The 19,769-nt window shown below is 41.9% G+C and overlaps 1 protein-coding gene across 12 annotated transcripts in view; it reads right to left on the bottom strand.

Annotated features, from left to right (window-relative positions):
* Positions 1 to 1,200: 1,200 nt before the first annotated feature.
* The window catches only part of CPLANE1 (ciliogenesis and planar polarity effector complex subunit 1), a 147,222-nt gene continuing 128,653 nt past the window's right edge, over positions 1,201 to 19,769 (bottom strand). For 6 of the 12 annotated variants that reach the window (XM_047861703.1, XM_047861721.1, XM_047861710.1 and 3 more), the window contains 7 exons: positions 19,010 to 19,068; positions 18,389 to 18,556; positions 17,489 to 17,613; positions 13,152 to 13,241; positions 3,791 to 3,874; positions 2,920 to 3,074; positions 1,201 to 2,455 (listed from right to left, as the gene is read on the bottom strand). In XM_047861703.1, coding sequence (XP_047717659.1) covers positions 2,282 to 2,455; positions 2,920 to 3,074; positions 3,791 to 3,874; positions 13,152 to 13,241; positions 17,489 to 17,613; positions 18,389 to 18,556; positions 19,010 to 19,068 — 855 coding nt within the window. In that variant the 3' untranslated portion in view covers positions 1,201 to 2,281. Of the gene's footprint in view, positions 2,456 to 2,919; positions 3,075 to 3,790; positions 3,875 to 13,151; positions 13,242 to 17,488; positions 17,614 to 18,388; positions 18,557 to 19,009; positions 19,069 to 19,769 lie in introns of those variants that run through there. The other 6 variants (XM_047861745.1, XM_047861793.1, XM_047861755.1 and 3 more) reach the window with 5 other exon arrangements.

Genomic DNA, 19,769 nt, shown 5'->3' with positions numbered 1-19,769 from the left:
CTGTCAGGTTTTAATGTTGATGGCTGCATTTCTTAGAAATTCTCTTTGGTTCTCCATAGTTTTCCCCGTTATATGCCACCCAGTTGCCCCCACTGTACTGCAGTTTTTTGTACTGCAGCCAGAGGTTGAGACTCAAGCTAGAGGTTGAGACTGCCCAGGAATATCAGTCCTCTGCTGATACTCTCTGCCCTCGTTCACTCCAGTTTCAGGTTGTGTGGATGTTCACTAGGAGAACACTTCCACCTCACCTAGGACAGAGTAACTACTACCTGACTCGTCTGCCTGACTGAACCATAAAGTGAGTCAGAACACACGTGAGGCAACTGCTCTTAGACACTGGAAAATAGGCAACACAGAACAGTGATCCCGGAGAGAAGGGAAACTCCTGAGGTAAGTCTCGTGAACGCCTAGCTGTCTGCTTAAGGATATTGTTCCGATGACTTCAACATAATGAACTAGAGTCCGAGCGGAACACTTGTGGTCCTCCTACGATGCTGAAGAGGCAGAGGTCAGGGTGGTAACAGTGGCTGGCTTCTGCAGGCCAGGGCAACAGAGAGAAGGAAGCTGGCTGCACAGAGATGATTCCCAAAAGTCTGTGTGCAGACGGGGCGGAGCTGCTGTATTGAGTACAAGACTCCCTGAGGCACACCAGAAGGTGGTCACTGAGGCTGAGCACGGCTGGGGGGTGAGGGAGGCTCTGCCCAGCCAGAGCAGCGAGACCCTGCTAACACCTCATTAACACTCCAGACATCCAGCCTAGAAGTAAAAATCTTACCCTAGAATAAGGGCTACAGAAAATACCCTTCAATAACGAGGGTAAGATATAGTTCTGTCAATGAAGCCTGAGAGAATTAATTGCCAAGATCTGCACTATACGAAATCCAATGATCTTCAGGCTGAAGGGAAATAATACTAGACAGAGATGTGGATCTACAGGAAGAAATGAAAAAGCACTGGAAATGATAAGACAACTAAATGTTTAAATCAGAACAGGAGCAGGGAGGTAAAAGGGATTATACTGTTGTAAAACCCCTTTATTTCTGAAGTGGTGTGAAATGTCAAGTTGTTAAGAGTTCACACATAGCTCTAAAACAGTTCTCAAACTTTGTGTTCGCCTTATAAAAATCGAGGGTCCTAAAGAGCTTTTTTTTATGTGGGTGTATCTGTTAACATTTATCATGTTAAAAATGAAAACAGAGAAATGTTTAAACATTTTTAATTACAATGACCCAATGTTTATAAGACACATTTACAAAAGATATTTTCCAAATCAAAACTTGATGAGCAGAGTAGCAGTTTCATAGTTTTACAAATGTCTTTAATGTTTGGCTTAATGGAAGACAGCTGAATTCCCGTACCTGCTTCTGCATTCAACCTGTTCCAGCATGTTGTTCTGGACAAAGTATATACGAAAAAAATCTGGCCTCACAAATGTAGTTGGAAAAGGAGGTATATTTCATAGCTTTTTCAGACAGTAGTATTCTTTGATACTACACCAAAAATTGACAAATGGGTGAAGGTTTTTAGTTTCTTCTCACAAAAATTATCTCCCAAATTATTATTTGGGTGCAACGCCAGAAACTACCCACGTCTCTGCACCGTAGTTTTTATAAAGTTAACGTGAGCTTTCTAGAGTCGGGAATCCTGTTTCCCACTCAAAGCATCCAGCCCTGTTTCTTCAAGGCTTTTCAGGTTACAGAGCAGAGGCCAGATCTGGCCTCCGTGAAACTTGGCTTATTTAGAAGTCCAGTATTGGTGGAAAGTGGTTCCTTTTTCACTCCTGGGCCAGGCCTGCACAGGTGAGTTTAAGGCTCTGTTTTAAAATGGAGCTCATTATGTCTCAGGGCGAGATTGTGACTTTCTTCTCCACAACGAAAGAATTTTTTCCGTCGGGTTTATCCATATAAGGTTGCTTCTCAAAACTTGGGGGGTAGTAAAGGAGGAGGTGATATAGAAGATTTTTATTGAAATAACTTAAATATTATGTAAACTGGCTTGACAGGTCCTTTTCATTTTTTCATCATTGTAAAAAGTATGCCTAAAGAGATACCAAATGCAAAAGCATGTATCTATAGTTAAACAACCCTTTCCCCATGAAGGCAAAATTATTGAGAAGTGTTTATTTTCCCTCTTGAAATGGCTAATCCAGGGAATGATATGGCTGCAGGTGGTATATTCATGCTGCTTCCTTCGTTGCTTCTCTCCCTTAAACACTCCAATCTTTCAGAATTACACCAATGAGATGCTAGTCTCTGCCGGGAAACACAATGATACGCAGATCTTACAGGTCCAAGGCCCAGTGGAGAGACAGGTTCTTGTCGTCCACGCCGGCCACCATGTCTTCAATGGCGTTCCAGTCAAGTCTGCTGAGGATGCTGCCAGTGCTCCCAGACACACTGTCGACGCCACCCACCCCGAAAGGAGGCTCTAGCTCTTCTTCGGTTGCTGCCAAGTCCTATCAAATTAAGAAAGGTAGTAAGCTGTGGTCTTAGCTTGAGGAAAAGGTAAACGGAACGTGAACTAAGCTTTCCAAAGACTCTAGTCGCTCATGCACCAACTGGAGAAGGAAATGCGAAGCAAACCCAGGACAGGGGTTGCCCAGCCCAACGGGATCGACAGTGGCCTGAACGTCACCTGACACAGCTAGACGCTGGCACCAGATCTGAAGAGTGGACACAGTGGGTTTTTATACTTGTTGTACAATGATCTGTTCTTACAGTTTTGTTATCTTTTAAGTTAAAAGGAAAATGCAAAATCAAGGAAAATTCTGATAAATGCTGGAGCCCTAAGTCAAAGGTGTAGATGCTCTGAATTACCCCTTCAATCTTGCAGTATCTCTACATCCCGCAAAACAAAACAGACGGAACTAGGGAACACAGGGAAATCACCAGAAAAATTGAAATCTGGAACAATGCTTACCTGTAGAAGGGAAGCAGGACTCTCGTGAACAGTTGTCCAGGGGCTCACCACGGTCTCTCTCTCATACTCTATACGTACCTGCTTTGATCGAGGTGAAAGCTCAGCACTGATGTGTTTTTTCGTACACTGCAGACTCCCACACGGAGCACTAGAACCTTTTAAGGGAAAAGGACAAAGTTACGATGGGACCGATTCATTTATAAGTTTGTTGGTTTATTCTGACTTTTATCATCACATCTAAGGCAGTCACATTTTACCTAATATTTGAATCACAAGGTCTGGATACGGTTCTAACAATTCCTGCCCTGTCATTGTGACAGAAGGAAAATGAATTCTGGCCATCTCTTAATTTTAAAAACAGTGGTAAGCTGTAGGACAAGAGAGTCCAGGGAGGAGAGGCCACAGAGAGAATGGAACTGTGGAGAAGTTCCAGCTGCAAAGTTGGATGAACACTGTGTTGAAAAAGAAAACAGCCAGCAAAACAGAAAGACTGAAGACTGAAGGATAATAAAAAGAGAAACCAACACGTGGTTAAGCAGTATTATAACCACAAGGGCAGGCCGTGTCTCCAAAGCAGACGGAAACAAATGGAGACGGGCGCTGAGTTGTTGCTTCAAGTAGTCAGGCTGTGAAAAGAGATTAGCAAAGGCTGTGGCCACCAACTAATCCCACCTCCACTTCTGCTACAATTGACCTGGTAACTAGACTTCAATACTCTTGTCAAATGAACATAATTATTGCCATCTAAAAAGAATGACAAAATCACCACCAAAATTAAGAAATTAAGGCGAACAGTCCTGCATTTAAAAGGATAAACCTTTACCCCTGGGGTATCTACACACCTGAGAAGCTATCACTGGCTTTCTCTCACCTTGCTTTACCCAGGGATGGCTTTGTAATTTCCTTCTCTTCAGATCAGACTGCATTTCTCTAGGATTTGTTCGGGATATCCAGTCTTAAAATAAAAATACAATACGGAAACAATGCTGTGAAACTAAGCATGTGCAAAAAAGCTTTTCAAGTTTGGGTGTTCCTGCCCCATTGTGGACAGTGAATGCTTTCAAAGGTAAAAGACCCATGATACATCAAGGAGAAACTCCACAGCAGAAACGAGGCAGAAACCTCAAAGAAGCACTCTCTCTGTGGACAGTGAACACTGCCACTCGGTGTCTTTAGAAAACATATTGACGAACAGTATCTCTGGAGACTAGCCCGAGGAGTCCGGAGCTGAACGGTGAAACTGAATCCATTGCCTCTGCTTCCGCCAGGAGAAAACCCTGTTCCTCTTCTTGCCCCCTTGTCAATTATTGGGCCACGCTCCACACACACACCCCCAAGCCACAAACGTGGAGTTGTACTCAATTTCATCCTGTCAGATAAGGCTACCACTGGGTAATGAAACAAATACTTCTATTTGCCTTTCTATGGGCAAGGCCTCATGCTAGATCGTAACACACTTTACGAACACAAAACCCTGGACCTCTGGAGCTTATATAAATAGAATACCAGTGTACATGTAACTTCAGCTATTTTGGGGCCAACACTGTATTTTGGGGCTATTTTATCTGTTAAACTAACATTGATAGGTATTTGTTTAGAAAATATCTGGAGAACCCCCGCTATTTTATTCTAAAGTAAACTCTATACCCAACGTGGCGCTCAAACTCACAACCCTGGGATCCAGAGTCACATGCTCTACTGAGCCAGCCAGGCACCCCTTGGGGTACTCTAAACTAGAAAATATTTTGCAAAATATTAAAATGAGAGACTCTGAAAGGAGAGGAAAAAAAAAAAAGGTCTGAGATTATACAATTAAAAGCACAGGAAATGATGCTTCTAGGACTCAAACTAATCCTAACTACAGCATTGGGTTTTAAGGCATATAGTGGGGAAAACTATGGAGAAAGAACCAAAGAGAATTTCTAAGAAATGCAGCCATCAACATTAAAACCTGACAGGTTAAACAGCAGACACAGCTGAAGAGAGAGGTGGTAAACTGAAAGATGAATCTGTAAGGAAAGAAGGTGGCACTGGAGAGACACAATTCATGTTTCTCATCATTTTTGGAACACATGTAATCAGTGTTTCCATCATTATCCCTACCAAATTGAGTTCTTTTAACTAGGGTAACTAGGGTAACAGACCTCAGTGGATGAACTGGAGGATTAAGGGAGATCATGCACATGAAGTGTTAATACCATGCTTGGCATCATGTAAATTCTCTGTTATTTTTACTGTTCTAGGGGGATCCGAAGTGCCCCCCCACCCCCAGCTTCTCTAAGCCTCTGCTGTTTCAGCTGTAAGATGGGGATGGTAGATGCCCTACCAGTGCTGTTACAGAGAGCTAACAGGAGAATGAACGTGAAAGGACCTTGTATTTTTTTATTTATGTATTTTTAAGAATTTTAAATCCATTAGCATTTAGTGCAATAATGATTTCAGGAGTAGATTCATCCCCTGTATATAACACCCAGTGCGAGGATTCTCAAGAAGATGGTGGCGTAGGACGATGCTGGGCTCACCGCGCGTCCTGCTGATCACTTAGATTCCACCTACACCTGCCTAAATAACCCAGAAAAACGCCAGAAGACGAGCAGAATGGAGTCTCCGGAGCCAAGCACAGACGAGAGGCCCACGGAAGAGGGTAGGAAGGGCAGCGAGGCGGTGCGCGCTCCACGGACTGGCGGGAGGGAGCCAGGGCGGAGGGGCAGCCCGCCGGCCAAGTGGAGCCCCCAGGTCTGGCTGGAGGAAGCAGAGGGGCCGGACGGAGTGTGTTCCCACAGCAAGTGGGACTTAGCCTCTGGAAGGTCATAAGTTAACAGCTCTGCTTGGAAAACGGGAAGGCTGGAGGACAAAGGGAGGGAGAGTTGCTGAGCCCCAGGACCACAGAGCTCAGTTTGGCAGGGAACAAAGGCGCTCGAAAGCGCCATCTCCCTCACCCACCCCCAGCCAAAATCCCAAAGAGAACCGGTTCCTGCCAGGGAACTTGCTCGCTCAGCGCAAACACCCAACGCTGTGCTTCTGCGGAGCCACCCCTCCGACAGCAGGTCTGACTCCCTCCTGCTGCCACAGGGCCCCTCCCGAAGCGGATCTCCGAAGGAAAAGTGAGCTGAGCCTGCCCCTCCCGCCCTGTGCACCTTGCCTATCCACCTTGCCTACCCACCCCAGCTAATAAGCCAGATCCCCAGCAGCACAAGCCTGGCAGTGTGCAAGTAGCCCAGACGGGCCACGCCACCCCACAGTGAATCCCACCCCTAGGAGAGGGGAAAAGAAGGCACACACCAGTCTGACTGTGGCCCCAGCGGTGGGCTGGGGGCAGACATCAGGTCTGACTGTGGCCCCGCCCACCAACTCCAGTTATACATCACAGCACAGGGGAAGTGCCCTGCGGGTCCGCACCACTCCAGGGACTATCCAAAATGACCAAACGGAAGAATTCCCCTCAAAAGAATCTCCAGGGAATAACAACAGCTAATGAACTGATCAAAAAGGATTTAAATAATATAACAGAAAGTGAATTTAGAATAATAGTCACAAAATTAATCGCTGGGCTTGAAAACAGTATAGAGGACAGCAGAGAATCTATTGCTACAGAGATCAAGGGACTAAGGAATAGTCAGGAGGAGCTGAAAAACGCTTTAAATGAGATGCAAAATAAAATGGAAACGACCACGGCTCGGATTGAAGAGGCAGAGGAGAATAGGTGAACTAGAAGATAAAATTATGGAAAAAGAGGAAGCTGAGAAAAAGAGAGATAAAAAAATCCAGGAGTATGAGGGGAAAATTAGAGAACTAAGTGATACACTAAAAAGAAATAATATACGCATAATTGGTATCCCAGAGGAGGAAGAGAGAGGGAAAGGTGCTGAAGGGGTAGTTGAAGAAATAATAGCTGAGAACTTCCCTGAACTGGGGAAGGAAAAAGGCATTGAAATCCAAGAGGCACAGAGAACTCCCTTCAGATGTAACTTGAATCGATCTTCTGGACGACATAGCATAGTGAAACTGGCAAAATACAAGGATAAAGAGAAAAGGTAGGGCAAGGGATAAACGTGCCCTAACATATAAAGGGAGACCTGTAAGACTCGTGACTGATCTCTCTTTTGAAACTTCCGAAGGCCAGAAAGGATTGGCAGGAGATCTTCAATGTGTTGAACAGAAAAAAAATATGCAGCCGAGAATCCTTTATCCAGCAAGTCTGTCATTTAGAATAGAAGGAGAGATAAAGGTCTTCCCAAACAAAAACTGAAGGAATTCGTCACCACTAAACCAGCCCTACAAGAGATCCTAAGGGGGATCCTGTGAGACAAAGTACCAGAGACATTGCTACAAGCATAAAACAGACAGACATCACAATGACTCTAAACCCATATCTTTCTATAATAACACTGAATGTAAATGGATTAAATGCGCCAACCAAAAGACATGGGTATCAGAATGGATAAAAAAACAAGACCCATCTATTTGCTGTCTACAAGAGACTCATTTTAGACCTGAGGACACCTTCAGATTGAGAGTGAGGGGATGGAGAACTATTTATCATGCTACTGGAAGCCAAAAGAAAGCTGGAGTAGCCGTACTTATATCAGACAAACTAGACTTTAAATTAAAGGCTGTAACAAGAGATGAAGAAGGGCATTAAATAATAATCACAGGGTCTATCCATCAGGAAGAGCTAACAATTATAAATGTCTATGCGCCGAATACGGGAGCCCTCAAATATATAAAACAATTACTCATAAACATAAGCAACCTTATTGATAAGAATGTGGTAATTGCAGGGGACTTTAACACACCACTTACAGAAATGGATAGATCATCTAGACACATGGTCAATAAAGAAACAAGGGCCCTGAATGAGACATTGGATCAGATGGACTTGACAGATATATTTAGAACTCTGCATCCCAAAGCAACAGAGTATACTTTCTTCTCGAGTGCACATGGAACATTCTCCAAGATAGATCATATACTGGGTCACAAAACAGCCCTTCATAAGTTTACAAGAATTGAAATCATACCATGCATACTTTCAGACCACAATGCTATGAAGGTTGAAATCAACCACAGGAAAAAGTCTAGAAAACCTCCAAAAGCATGGAGGTTAAAGAACACCCTACTAGGGGCGCCTGGGTGGCGCAGTCGGTTAAGCGTCCGACTTCAGCCAGGTCACGATCTCGCGGTCCGTGAGTTCGAGCCCCGCGTCAGGCTCTGGGCTGATGGCTCAGAGCCTGGAGGCTGTTTCTGATTCTGTGTCTCCCGCTCTCTCTGCCCCTCCCCCGTTCATGCTCTGTCTCTCTCTGTCCCAAAAATAAATAAAAAACGTTGAAAAAAAAAAAAAGAACACCCTACTAAAGAATGAGTGGCTCAACCAGGCAATTAGAGAAGAAATTAAAAAATATATGGAAACAAACGAAAACGAAAATGAAAATACAACAATCCAAACGCTTTGTGATGCAGCGAAGGCAGTCCTGAGAGGAAAATACATTGCAATGCAGGCCTATCTCAAGAAACAAGAAAAATCCCAAATACAAAATCTAACAGCACACCTAAAGGAACTAGAAGCAGAACAGCAAAGGCAGCCTAAACCCAGCAGAAGAAGAGAAATAATAAAGATCAGAGCAGAAATAAACAATATAGAATCTAAAAAAACTGTAGAGCAGATCAACGAAACCAAGAGTTGGTTTTTTGAAAAAATAAACAAAATTGACAAACCTCTAGCCAGGCTTCTCAAAAAGAAAAGGGAGATGACCCAAATAGATAAAATCATGACTGAAAATGGAACTATTACAACCAATCCCTCAGAGATACAAACAATTATCAGGGAATACTATGAAAAATTATATGCCAACAAACTGGACAACCTGGAAGAAATGGACAAATTCCTAAACACCCACACCCTTCCAAAACTCAATCAGGAGGAAATAGAAAGCTTGAACAGACCCATAACCAGCGAAGAAATTGAATCAGTCATCAAAAATCTCCCAACAAATAAGAGTCCAGGACCAGATGGCTTCCCAGGGGAGTTCTACCAGACGTTTAAAGCAGAGATAATACCTATCCTTCTCAAGCTATTCCAAGAAATAGAAAGGGAAAGAAAACTTCCAGACTCATTCTATGAAGCCAGTATTACTTTGATTCCTAAACCAGACAGAGACCCAGTAAAAAAAGAGAACTACAGGCCAATATCCCTGATGAATATGGATGCAAAAATTCTCAATAAAATACTAGCAAATCAAATTCAACAGCATATAAAAAGAATTATTCAACATGATCAAGTGGGATTCATTCCTGGGATGCAGGGCTGGTTCAACATTCGCAAATCAATCAACATGATACATCACATTAATAAAAGAAAAGATAAGAACCATATGATCCTGTCAATCAATGCAGAAAAGGCCTTTGACAAAATTCAGCACCCTTTCTTAATAAAAACCCTTGAGAAAGTCGGGATAGAAGGAACATACTTAAACATCATAAAAGCCATTTATGAAAAGCCCACAGCTAACATCATCCTCAATGGGGAAAAACTGAGAGCTTTTTCCCTGAGATCAGGAACAAGACAGGGATGCCCACTTTCACCGCTGTTGTTTAACATAGTGTTGGAAGTTCTAGCATCAGCAATCAGACAACAAAAGGAAATCAAAGGCATCAAAATTGGCAAAGATGAAGTCAAGCTTTCGCTTTTTGCAGATGACATGATATTATACATGGAAAATCCGGTAGGCTCCACCAAAAGTCTGCTAGAACTGATACAGGAATTTAGCAAAGTTGCAGGATACAAAATCAATGTACAGAAATCAGTTGCATTCTTATACACTAACAACGAAGCAACAGAAAGACAAATAAAGAAACTGATCCCATTCACAATTGTACCAAGAAGCATAAAATACCTAGGAATAAATCTAACCAAAGATGTAAAGGATCTGTATGCTGAAAACTATAGAAAGCTTATGAAGGTAATTGAAGAAGATATAAAGAAATGGAAAGACATTCCCTGCTCATGGATTGGAAGAATAAATATTGTCAAAATGTCAATACTACCCAAAGCTATCTACACATTCAATGCAATCCCAATCAAAATTTCACCATCATTCTTCTCGAAACTAGAACAAGCAATCCTAAAATTCATATGGAACCACAAAAGGCCCCGAATAGCCAAAGGAATTTTGAAGAAGAAGGCCAAAGCAGGAGGCATCACAATCCCAGACTTTAGCCTCTACTACAAAGATGTCATCATCAAGACAGCATGGTATTGGCACAAAAACAGACACATAGACCAATGGAATAGAATAGAAACCCCAGAACTAGACCCACAAATGTATGGCCAACTCATCTTTGACAAAGCAGGAAAGAACATCTAATGGAATAAAGACAGTCTCTTTAACAAATGGTGCTGGGAGAACTGGACAGCAACATGCAGAAGGTTGAAACTAGACCACTTTCTCACACCATTCACAAAAATAAACTCAAAATGGATAAAGGACCTGAATGTGAGACGGAAACCATCAAAACCCTAGAGGAGAAAGCAGGAAAAGACCTCTCTGACCTCAGCCGTAGCAATCTTTTACTCGACACATCCCCAAAGGCAAGGAAATTAAAAGCAAAAATGAATTACTGGGACCTTATGAAGATAAAAAGCTTCTGCACAGCAAAGGAAACAACCAACAAAACTAAAAGGCAACCAACGGAATGGGAAAAGATATTTGCAAATGACATATCGGACAAAGGGCTAGTATCCAAAATCTATAAAGAGCTCACCAAACTCCACACCCAAAAAACAAATAACCCAGTGAAGAAATGGGCAGAAAACATGAAAAGACACTTCTCTAAAGAAGACATCAGGATGGCCAACAGGCACATGAAAAGATGCTCAATGTCGCTCCTTATCAGGGAAATACAAATCAAAACCACACTCAGATATCACCTCACGCCAGTCAGAGTGGCCAAAATGAACAAATCAGGAGAGTATAGATGCTGGAGAGGATGTGGAGAAACGGGAACCCTCTTGCACTGTTGGTGGGAATGCAAATTGGTGCAGCCGCTCTGGAAAGCAGCGTGGAGGTTCCTCAGAAAATTAAAAATAGACCTACCCTATGACCCAGCAATAGCACTGCTAGGAATTTACCCAAGGGATACAGGAGTACTGATGCATAGGGGCACTTGTACCCCAATGTTCATAGCAGCACTCTCAACAATAGCCAAATTGTGGAAAGAGCCTAAATGTCCACCAACTGATGAATGGATAAAGAAATTGTGGTTTATATACACAATGGAATACTACGTGGCAATGAGAAAGAATGAAATATAGCAACGTGGATGGAACTGGAGAGTGTAGAAACGTGGATGGAACTGGAGAGTGTGGTGCTAAGTGAAATAAGCCATACAGAGAAAGACAGATACCATATGGTTTCACTCTTAGGTGGATCCTGAGAAACTTAACAGAAACCCATGGGGGAGGGGTAGGAAAAAAAAAAAAGAGGTTAGAGTGGGAGAGAGCCAAAGCATAAGAGACCCTTAAAAACTGAGAACAAACTGAGGGTTGATGGGGGGTGGGAAGGAGGGGAGGGTGGGTGATGGGTATTGAGGAGGGCACCTTTTGGGATGAGCACCGGGTGTTGTATGGAAACCAATTTGACAATAAATTTCATATACTGAAAAATAAATAAATAAATAAATTTAGCTTTAAATTAAAAAAAAATAAAAAATAAAAAAAAATAACACCTAGTGGTCATCCCAACAAGTATCTTCCTTAATGCCCCTCACCCATTTAGCCCATCCCCCCACCCACAATCCTCAGTTTGTTCTCTGTTTACGAGTCTCTTATGTTTTGCCCCCCTCCTTGTTTTTATATTATTTTTGCTTCCCTTATGTTCATCTGTTTTGTATCTTTGTATCTTCACTCACATGAGTGAGGTCATATGATATTTGTCTTTCTCTGACTAATCTTGCTTAGCATAGTGAAAATATCTTTTAAACGGTGAAGAGTAACATGGAGTGAATGGTAGGTTAGACCTTCATTCTTAAGATCATTACCATCCCTTGTCTGGCTGATCAGAGCACAGCTAATTTGGAATCCCCAAACTTATGAGTCTGTGTGCTGCATGACCATGTGATAATAGCACCTTCCCGAGTACTTGTTTTTGTGTTCGGTACTGTGCTAAGCCCACAATATATATGTTCTCAATATTGTAACACATAGTTTGCTAGTGAGAAAACCGAGGCTTACACAGATGGGTTAGGAATTTTCCTAGGGCTAAAGAGTAAGTGGTGAACTAGGATTCCGAACAAAGCTAACCCCACAGCCTATTCTCTGAACTGCTGCACACACAGCCATACTCTTCACTCTGAAATCGGTATCTGAAAATTTTTTTAAAGTCTGTCTATTTTGAGAGAGCGAGCGAGCAAGCAAGCGAGCGAGCAAGCAAGTGAGCGCAGGGGAGGGGCAGAGAGAGAGGGGGAGACAGACAGAATCCCAAGCAGGCTCCACAGTGCAGAGCCTAAGGCAGGGCTCAAACCCACGAACCACAAGATCATGACCTGAGCCCAAACCAAGAGTCAGACAATTAACCAACTGAGCCACCCAGGTGCCCTGTATTTGAAGTTTCTAAGAGTGTCTTATGACTTAAGAAAATTTTTAAGTTTATTTTGAGAGTGCGAACTTGAGCGGGGGAGGGGTAGAGAGAGAGAGAGAGAGAGACGACGCGAAGCCTGACATGGGGCTCGAACTCACGACCTATGAGATCATGACCTGAACCCAAATCACGAGTAGGACGCTTAACTGACTGAGCCACCCAGGCACCCCGTGTCTTATGATTTTTAAAAATTTAAGTTCGAGAACCTTATTCGTGGGGCACCTGGGTGGTTCAGTCCATTAAGCATCCGACTTTGTCTCAGGTCATGATCAGGTCACGGTTCACGAGTTCAAGCCCCGCATCGGGCTCTATACTGACAGCTCAGAGCCTGGAGCCCGCTTCAGATTCTGTTTCCCCCTCTCTCTCTGCCCCTCCCCTGATCGTACTCTGTCTCTCCCTCTCTCTCAAAACTAAATAAGATCTTTTAAAAAAATTTTTTTTAAAAGAACTTTATTCTTGAAGTGCCTGGGTGGCTCGGTCGGCTAGGCATCTGACTCTTGATCTCAGCTCCAGGTCTTGACCTCAGGGTCGGGTCCCACGTTGGGCTCCCCGCTAGGTGCGAAGCCTACTTAAAAAAAGAACTTTACTTCCCATTACCTTTGTGGAAGGTAACTGGAGACAGCACAGGCTTTCTTACTGCCACTTTGGCTCCATCGCCTTTATTCTGTGTGGTAAAAGTAGCAGTTCCTAGAAAAACAGGCAAACTTCTTTAACCTTCTGTATACATATCGTATTAGAAATTCTTTGAGGACAGAAACCTGTGACTAAGAGGACCCGATACACGGTAGTCGATTTGAACTAAGAAAGCAAAACAGAAGTGCAGAGGAAGGAAAGGAAAACTCTGCTTTGAAACTTGGGACCCTCACAGCACAACCATGGTCCTTTTTCAAAACGGCAAATGTGCCTGGACACCCTCTCTGACAACTGGAAGAGCCAGGCACATAAGCCTCTTAGCAGTAAACACCTTGACGGATGCCAAGTTACACTGTATGGAAAGAACGATCAAGAATGATAAGAAAGTTCTAGGGTTAAGAACACCATTTACTATTTATAGTATGCAAAGTACTTTCCATATCTTTTCAAAATACTTACTTATCTATCTACTTTAGAGAGTAAGAGAGCACGAGCAGGGAGGAGCAGAGAGAGTGGGAGACACAGAATCCGAAGCAGGCTCCAGGCTCTGAGCTGTCAGCACAGAGCCCGACACGGGAACCCAAACCCACACACTGTGAGATCATGACCTGAGCCAAAATTGGACACTCAACTGACTGGGCCACCCAGGCGTCCCAAAATGCTTTCCTTATTATCTCAACACTTCTATAAGATAGGTTGTAAATAACATATTTGAGGGCACAAAGTGAGCCGCAGAGCTGGGTTATGAATACAGGCCCGCATGATTCCACAGGCTAGAACTCTGCCTTTGATGCTTCTTAGTTACTTATCATACAGCCTTTATATTGCTTTGGATGAAACTAAACATAAAACAAGCAAAAAAAAAAGGCAGGGCGATCACTAAGGGTAGCAGTTTGCAATCAGAGCTGAAGATATTAGCCAGAAATTACACACTGCTTTACAAGACAGGTAACAGCACAAAGACTCACCAGTATCTTCAGAACAACTCTTCTTTCACAAAATGAGCTATAATGAATTTTAAAATCCTGATGAGCTCTCCCTCCCTATCTGTGCAATGACTGCACTTGCCCCACGTGGGCCCAGGTGACATGGGTCACTGACTAGGATAGGACCTGGGATCAGTTATGCATGGGTTTCTCCCACTGTCCCACAATATTGGGGTGTCTAAGCCTCTGAATGCGGCCAAGGGAAATGGCTGGGTTCTGGGTGTGGAAGAGGCCACATGTAGGCACGACCCGGAGAGAGAAGCCAGCTTGTTCACCAGCCCCTCAAGTTGCTTTGGTCTCTCACATTCTGGGGAAGCTAAGTGACAGGTGAGCTGGGGTAACAGCTGGTCATATACTGGTCTTCTCTGATATAAATACAGCAATACCCACCCACTGGTATTCCCGGACAGGAGTTTATAAAAAGCTATTTTTAGGCAGAAAAGCTAAATAGCCATTGTTTTCATTTATCCAAGTGTTCAATTATTTCATTTGTTCAGTGTGAGAGTACGAGATAAAGAAGAGAGTGTTGCTACCCTCAAAAAATATAGTCAAGCATAGGACATGAGTTTACAAGCAACTACAACATGAGACTGTTGCATGCACATGTGATTGAGGGGTCAGAGCACAAAAATAACCCAGTTACAATGGTAGCTAAAAGAGTTATCTCTAGGGGAGCGTGGGTGGCTCAGTTAAGCGTCCAACTCTCGATCTTGGCTCAGGTCATGATCTCATGGTTCGTGAAACAGAGTGCCACATTGGGCTCCAAGCTGACTATGAGGAGCCTGCTTGGGATGCTAGCTCTCTGCCCCTCCCCCACGTCACACGGGCACATACACTCTCTCTCTCAAAATAAATACTTTTTTTAAAAAAGGTGTTAAAGGGGAACCTGGGTGGCTCAGTCTGTTGAGCCTCCGATTTTGACTTAGGTCATGATCTCAGTTTATGAATTCGAGTCGCATGTCCGGCTCTGTGCTGACAGCTCAGAGCTTGCTTCAGATTCTGTGTCTCCCACTGCCCCTGCCCCACTCACACTCTCTCTCTCTCTCTCAAAAATAAACATTAAAAAAACATTTTTAAATAATAAAAAATAAAAAATTGTTTGAAAAAAAAAGATTCTCTCTCCCCTCTGCCCCTTCCCTGCTCACGGCTCACCCTGGCGCATGCTCTCTCTCCAAAAAAACAGGAAAAAAAATTCTAATATTCACAACCACCATGCAAGGTAAATATCAGCCCCAATTTAAAACTGAAATTATGGACGTTAAAATTCATGACATTAGGTTAGAAGAACTAAAGAGTTAAGATAGGGATGGCTTCTGAGATGCAGAGGTGAGGCATTCAAGGTAAGGGAGAATTTCAACAAAAGAATGGGGCACCAAAGCACAGAAAGTGGCTGGAAAACAAGCTGGCACGCAGCACCAATTAAATGGGGAAAGGAGGCTAAGGAGGCCGAAGGGGAGGATGCGTTGAAGGCCAGGGACAAGCTCTGGACTGCTCTGTGTGGGGTGGGGTCACTGAGGGCTTCTGAACCCAGAGCAGCAGGAGTACCTCTTCAAGGTCCAGCAGGGGCGGGTGAGCTGACCAGAGGCAAGTGCAGTGCAACAATACAGGCCTGACCTTGGGCAGGTCCAAGACAGAGACATGTTTCCATATAATCCAAGATTTGTCCATTTGATATTAAGAAACCATGGGTTCGAGTTTAAGATCCTTGCCAACCTTGGGTATTTAATCTTGGCAAATGTATCAGGTATAAAATAAAAATTAAAAAAAGAAAACATGGTTACTATTTTGAAATTTTAGTTTAAAAAGAGCAGTTTTTTAAAGTTTATTTTATCTATTTTAAAAAAATTTTTTAATGTTTATTTCTGAGACAGGGGGAAACAGCACGAGTGGGGGAGGGGCAGAGAGAGGGAGACACAGAATCTGAAACAGGCTTCAGGCTCTGGGCTCTCAGCAGAGAGCCCGATGCAGGGCTCCAACCCACGAACCGTGAGATCATGACCTGAGCCAAAGGCAGACACTTAACTGACTGAGCCCCCAGGCGCCCCTATTTATTTATTTTTTCAAGAGAGGGAGAAAGAGCTCCATGTCAGCATGGAGCCCGACATGGGGCTCGATCTCACAAACGATGAGATCATGACTTGAGCCAAAATCAAGAGTCAGACACTTCACTGACTGAGCCACCCAGGCGCCCCAAAAAAGCAGAATTTTTTTTATGTTTATTTTTTAGAGAGCATGAGTGGGGGAGTGAGAGGGAGAGGGACAGAGAGAGAGACAGACAGACAGAAGATCTGAAGCAGGCTCTGTGCTGACAGCAGAGAACCAGATGCGGGGCTCGAACTCATGAACTTGAGATCATGACCTGAACCAAAGTCGGATGCTTAATTGACTGAGCCACCAAGGTGCCCCAAGCGTAGCATTTTCTTACTATAACTTGTTAATCAAGAGCAAGAGTTAACCAAACTATTAAGTTTTATTAAAAGGATTAGAATTTATGGAAATTTCAGTTTTCTAAACTGAGACAGCATAATGAAGCATACGTTCTAAGTATGTAGGCTCCAGACCCAGACGAGGTTTAAATCCCAGCTCTGCTACTTCCTAGCTATCTGATCTGACGCAGTTATTTCAATTTTCTCTGCCTGGGTTTTCTCATCTTTAAAATGGGAACATAATAAATAGTACCTGTCTCACAGGGTTGTAAATAAATCTGGCACATTGGTTTATTATACATTTTTAGCTGTGTGCATTTATACTACATATTAGCTATGATTATACATTTTTAATGTGTAATCATTTCACAAAATAAGTATGTTTTACTCTGGTAATCAAAGCCCAAAAATGGAAAAATTAACTAAAGGAAGGCTAGCAATAAATAACAGATATTATATCTTCAAACGTTCAAAGGGTAAAAACATGATATTTTGATATGAGCCTCTTAGTGTTCCTCTTCTGTGATATCCTGATATCTATCTAACCCATCCCGATATCTGTCAGAACTAGATTTGTAAAAATGCCTACACGTTTAGCCAGAGACACAAAAGAAACAAATTCCCAAATGAGTCATATCTAAAATACTGACTGATCAGATTCTATTATAAAAAAAGCCATGTGTTTAGTAAGATTCCTGGGGTCTTCCTATTTCAAAGCAATAGAACAAAATCCCAGCACAGATAAGTGTTTATCAATCCCTTGCATTCTACTGAAATAAGAATTGCTTTTCATGAAGATTTATAGCTTTTACTAATGAAAACCAACTTTGGAGACAAGGACCTATTCCTCCAAGGAATACAAAATTATACAAAATTTAAAATACCTTACCATGTGGCCAAGGAGGGCCTTCAGGTTGTCCAAAAGCTTTTCCCTTTCGGGTACAACTTGGTCTGAATATATATCTGAATTTTCCAGGTTGATTTATTGGAATACTGTGACCATGTTGATATTCTCTAAAGTAGAAATTATATAATTATTATGTTCCTTAAATCCCAAATCACTATATTTCAAAAAGCCCAAATTCTAGCTCAGATTAATACATTCACCTGACATTGCTTATTCTGTACTTCAGTGATACATTTAGTGTTATAACAGTTCTCAACAAAATATTCTCCATGTCTCATACCTCAAGCTTCATTTTTTTTCAAAGAAGTTATTTCTCCTTATCCGTTTGTCCATTTCAAATTGCTTATTGGCAGCTATTTATGTATTTAATACCCTGTTTTATTCAAGAAAATATTTCAAGGGAGTCTCTGGTATTTTGAGTAGACCCCAAATCCTACACCACAAGTGACATGATTAGGCCTGGGTTTGTGCTGTAAGAGACAGCAGAGAAGAAGTGATAAGCTTTTGGGGACTGCTTCTGCAAGAATGGGGCCAAGTGGAGAAACAGGAGAGCAATTAGGAGGCAAATTACAGAAGGAAATATTAAAAATTACAGAAAAGAAGGAAATAACTGAATGGATATCAAAATTGTATTAGGTATGCTGAAGTGTTATTATATCTTAGAGATTTAATGCCATTTTTGTCTTTTTCCTTGGTGATTCTTTCTATAAGCTTATAAAGACCTCGTAATTATAGGACCATTTTTTTCTTTACTTGATTATCATATTTCTGAGCAGGGTAGGTACAAATATACAGAACTTGGTTTACAAAAGCACTGAGTTTCTTCTTATAATGCCTGACATGACATAATCATGTTGAATGACTTGCCAAAGTTTGTCTTACCTTCTTGGAGAAAGAGAACATTGCTTTCTGGAAACGTGAGCAGTTCTGGGTCTGTTAACCAATGGTTTCTGTGCAGTAGTTGGTAGTGGTACTGATTCAGATAACAATTCATTCATCAGACTGTACGCTTGTGAGATTCGACGATTATAGTGGTCAGAGAGTAGCAATCTTCAAACAAAGAATTAAACAATATTTAATAAAAGATTAATTTTCAGTTCATTCTTCTGGAGGGAACATGATGTTTGAGATCACCTAGCATTTGTGTTTTTCAAAGCTTTTCAAATGCAAATTCATATTTCAGATTTCTTAAAACCCTTAGGTAGTTTTACTAAAGGTATCTGTATGGCCTTTTGGGTATTTTCAAAATGCACATATCTGGATTGGGAGAGGGAGAGGATGGCAGGAATGGAAGTCACAAAAATTCAATGGGATAAATAATATTTGAAAGCAGATTCCTGAAAAAGGCTAGTGGAGTCTAATTATTTTCCCTGGAGTTATCACCCATAATTTTCTGTTTATGGACAAACAGGGACTACTGCGAAAACTGGAATTCCTATGACACTGTCCAGGCCTTGGGTGAGCAAGTTAGAGAAAACACTCGTGCACTGCTAGCCAGCTCACCTGTCTTTTTCATCCTTCATCTTCGCTCTTAGCCTGATTTCTCTTGAAGTCATGTAAAACTGCATAACAAATACCCAGTTAGTTCATTATTGCTGAGTGCAAATAATTAAGCCATTATGATCCACGGAAAACATGAAAATTCCACTAATCAATTTTAATAGGAGGTTAAAGCATATTTTTGCTATTTAGGAAACAGTGCAAAAACACTGTCCTATTTGATGAAGCTTCCTATCCCAGCACAAAATGTGAAAAATGTTAAAGCATCATGTAATCAAAATCTGGTTTAATACATGGAATGCAAAATCTATTTTAGTAGCTAAATTAAAGTTCTCTCCTTTTGAGAAAAATACATTGTCTGCTGCATTTAAAATTGAAAACAAGAGCATTTTAAGGATGGAGACACATACTCTTCATGCTCAGTCTTGTGATTAATCTCACAAAGACCTTGCTTGATAAAGCAGAAAGGAGTCAGACCTTGAAAGCCATCATTTTGATGTTTTAAAATGTTTACCAGAAACCTACTGTAGTACGTTCACTGTGACTTGTAAGCTCTTCAAAACTTATGCATCATGAAGCAATTGGCAAATGTCAGCTACATACATCTTATTCCAGAACATTAAGAATTACTGTTGAGTTACTAATGAAGTCTAGTCCTTTTACAAACAATTGTGTATATAAAAATGTGTACATAGAAGTGGATTCACTCTCTGTAGGTCCTGCATGGAAGTAGTCAGTAACAAATTAAAGGTCTTATTAATTT

Source organism: Prionailurus viverrinus, chromosome A1 (genome assembly GCF_022837055.1).
Source record: "Prionailurus viverrinus isolate Anna chromosome A1, UM_Priviv_1.0, whole genome shotgun sequence".
In the NCBI taxonomy this organism is placed as follows: Eukaryota; Metazoa; Chordata; class Mammalia; order Carnivora; family Felidae; genus Prionailurus; species Prionailurus viverrinus.
This window is presented reverse-complemented; position numbering and strand designations above follow the sequence as displayed.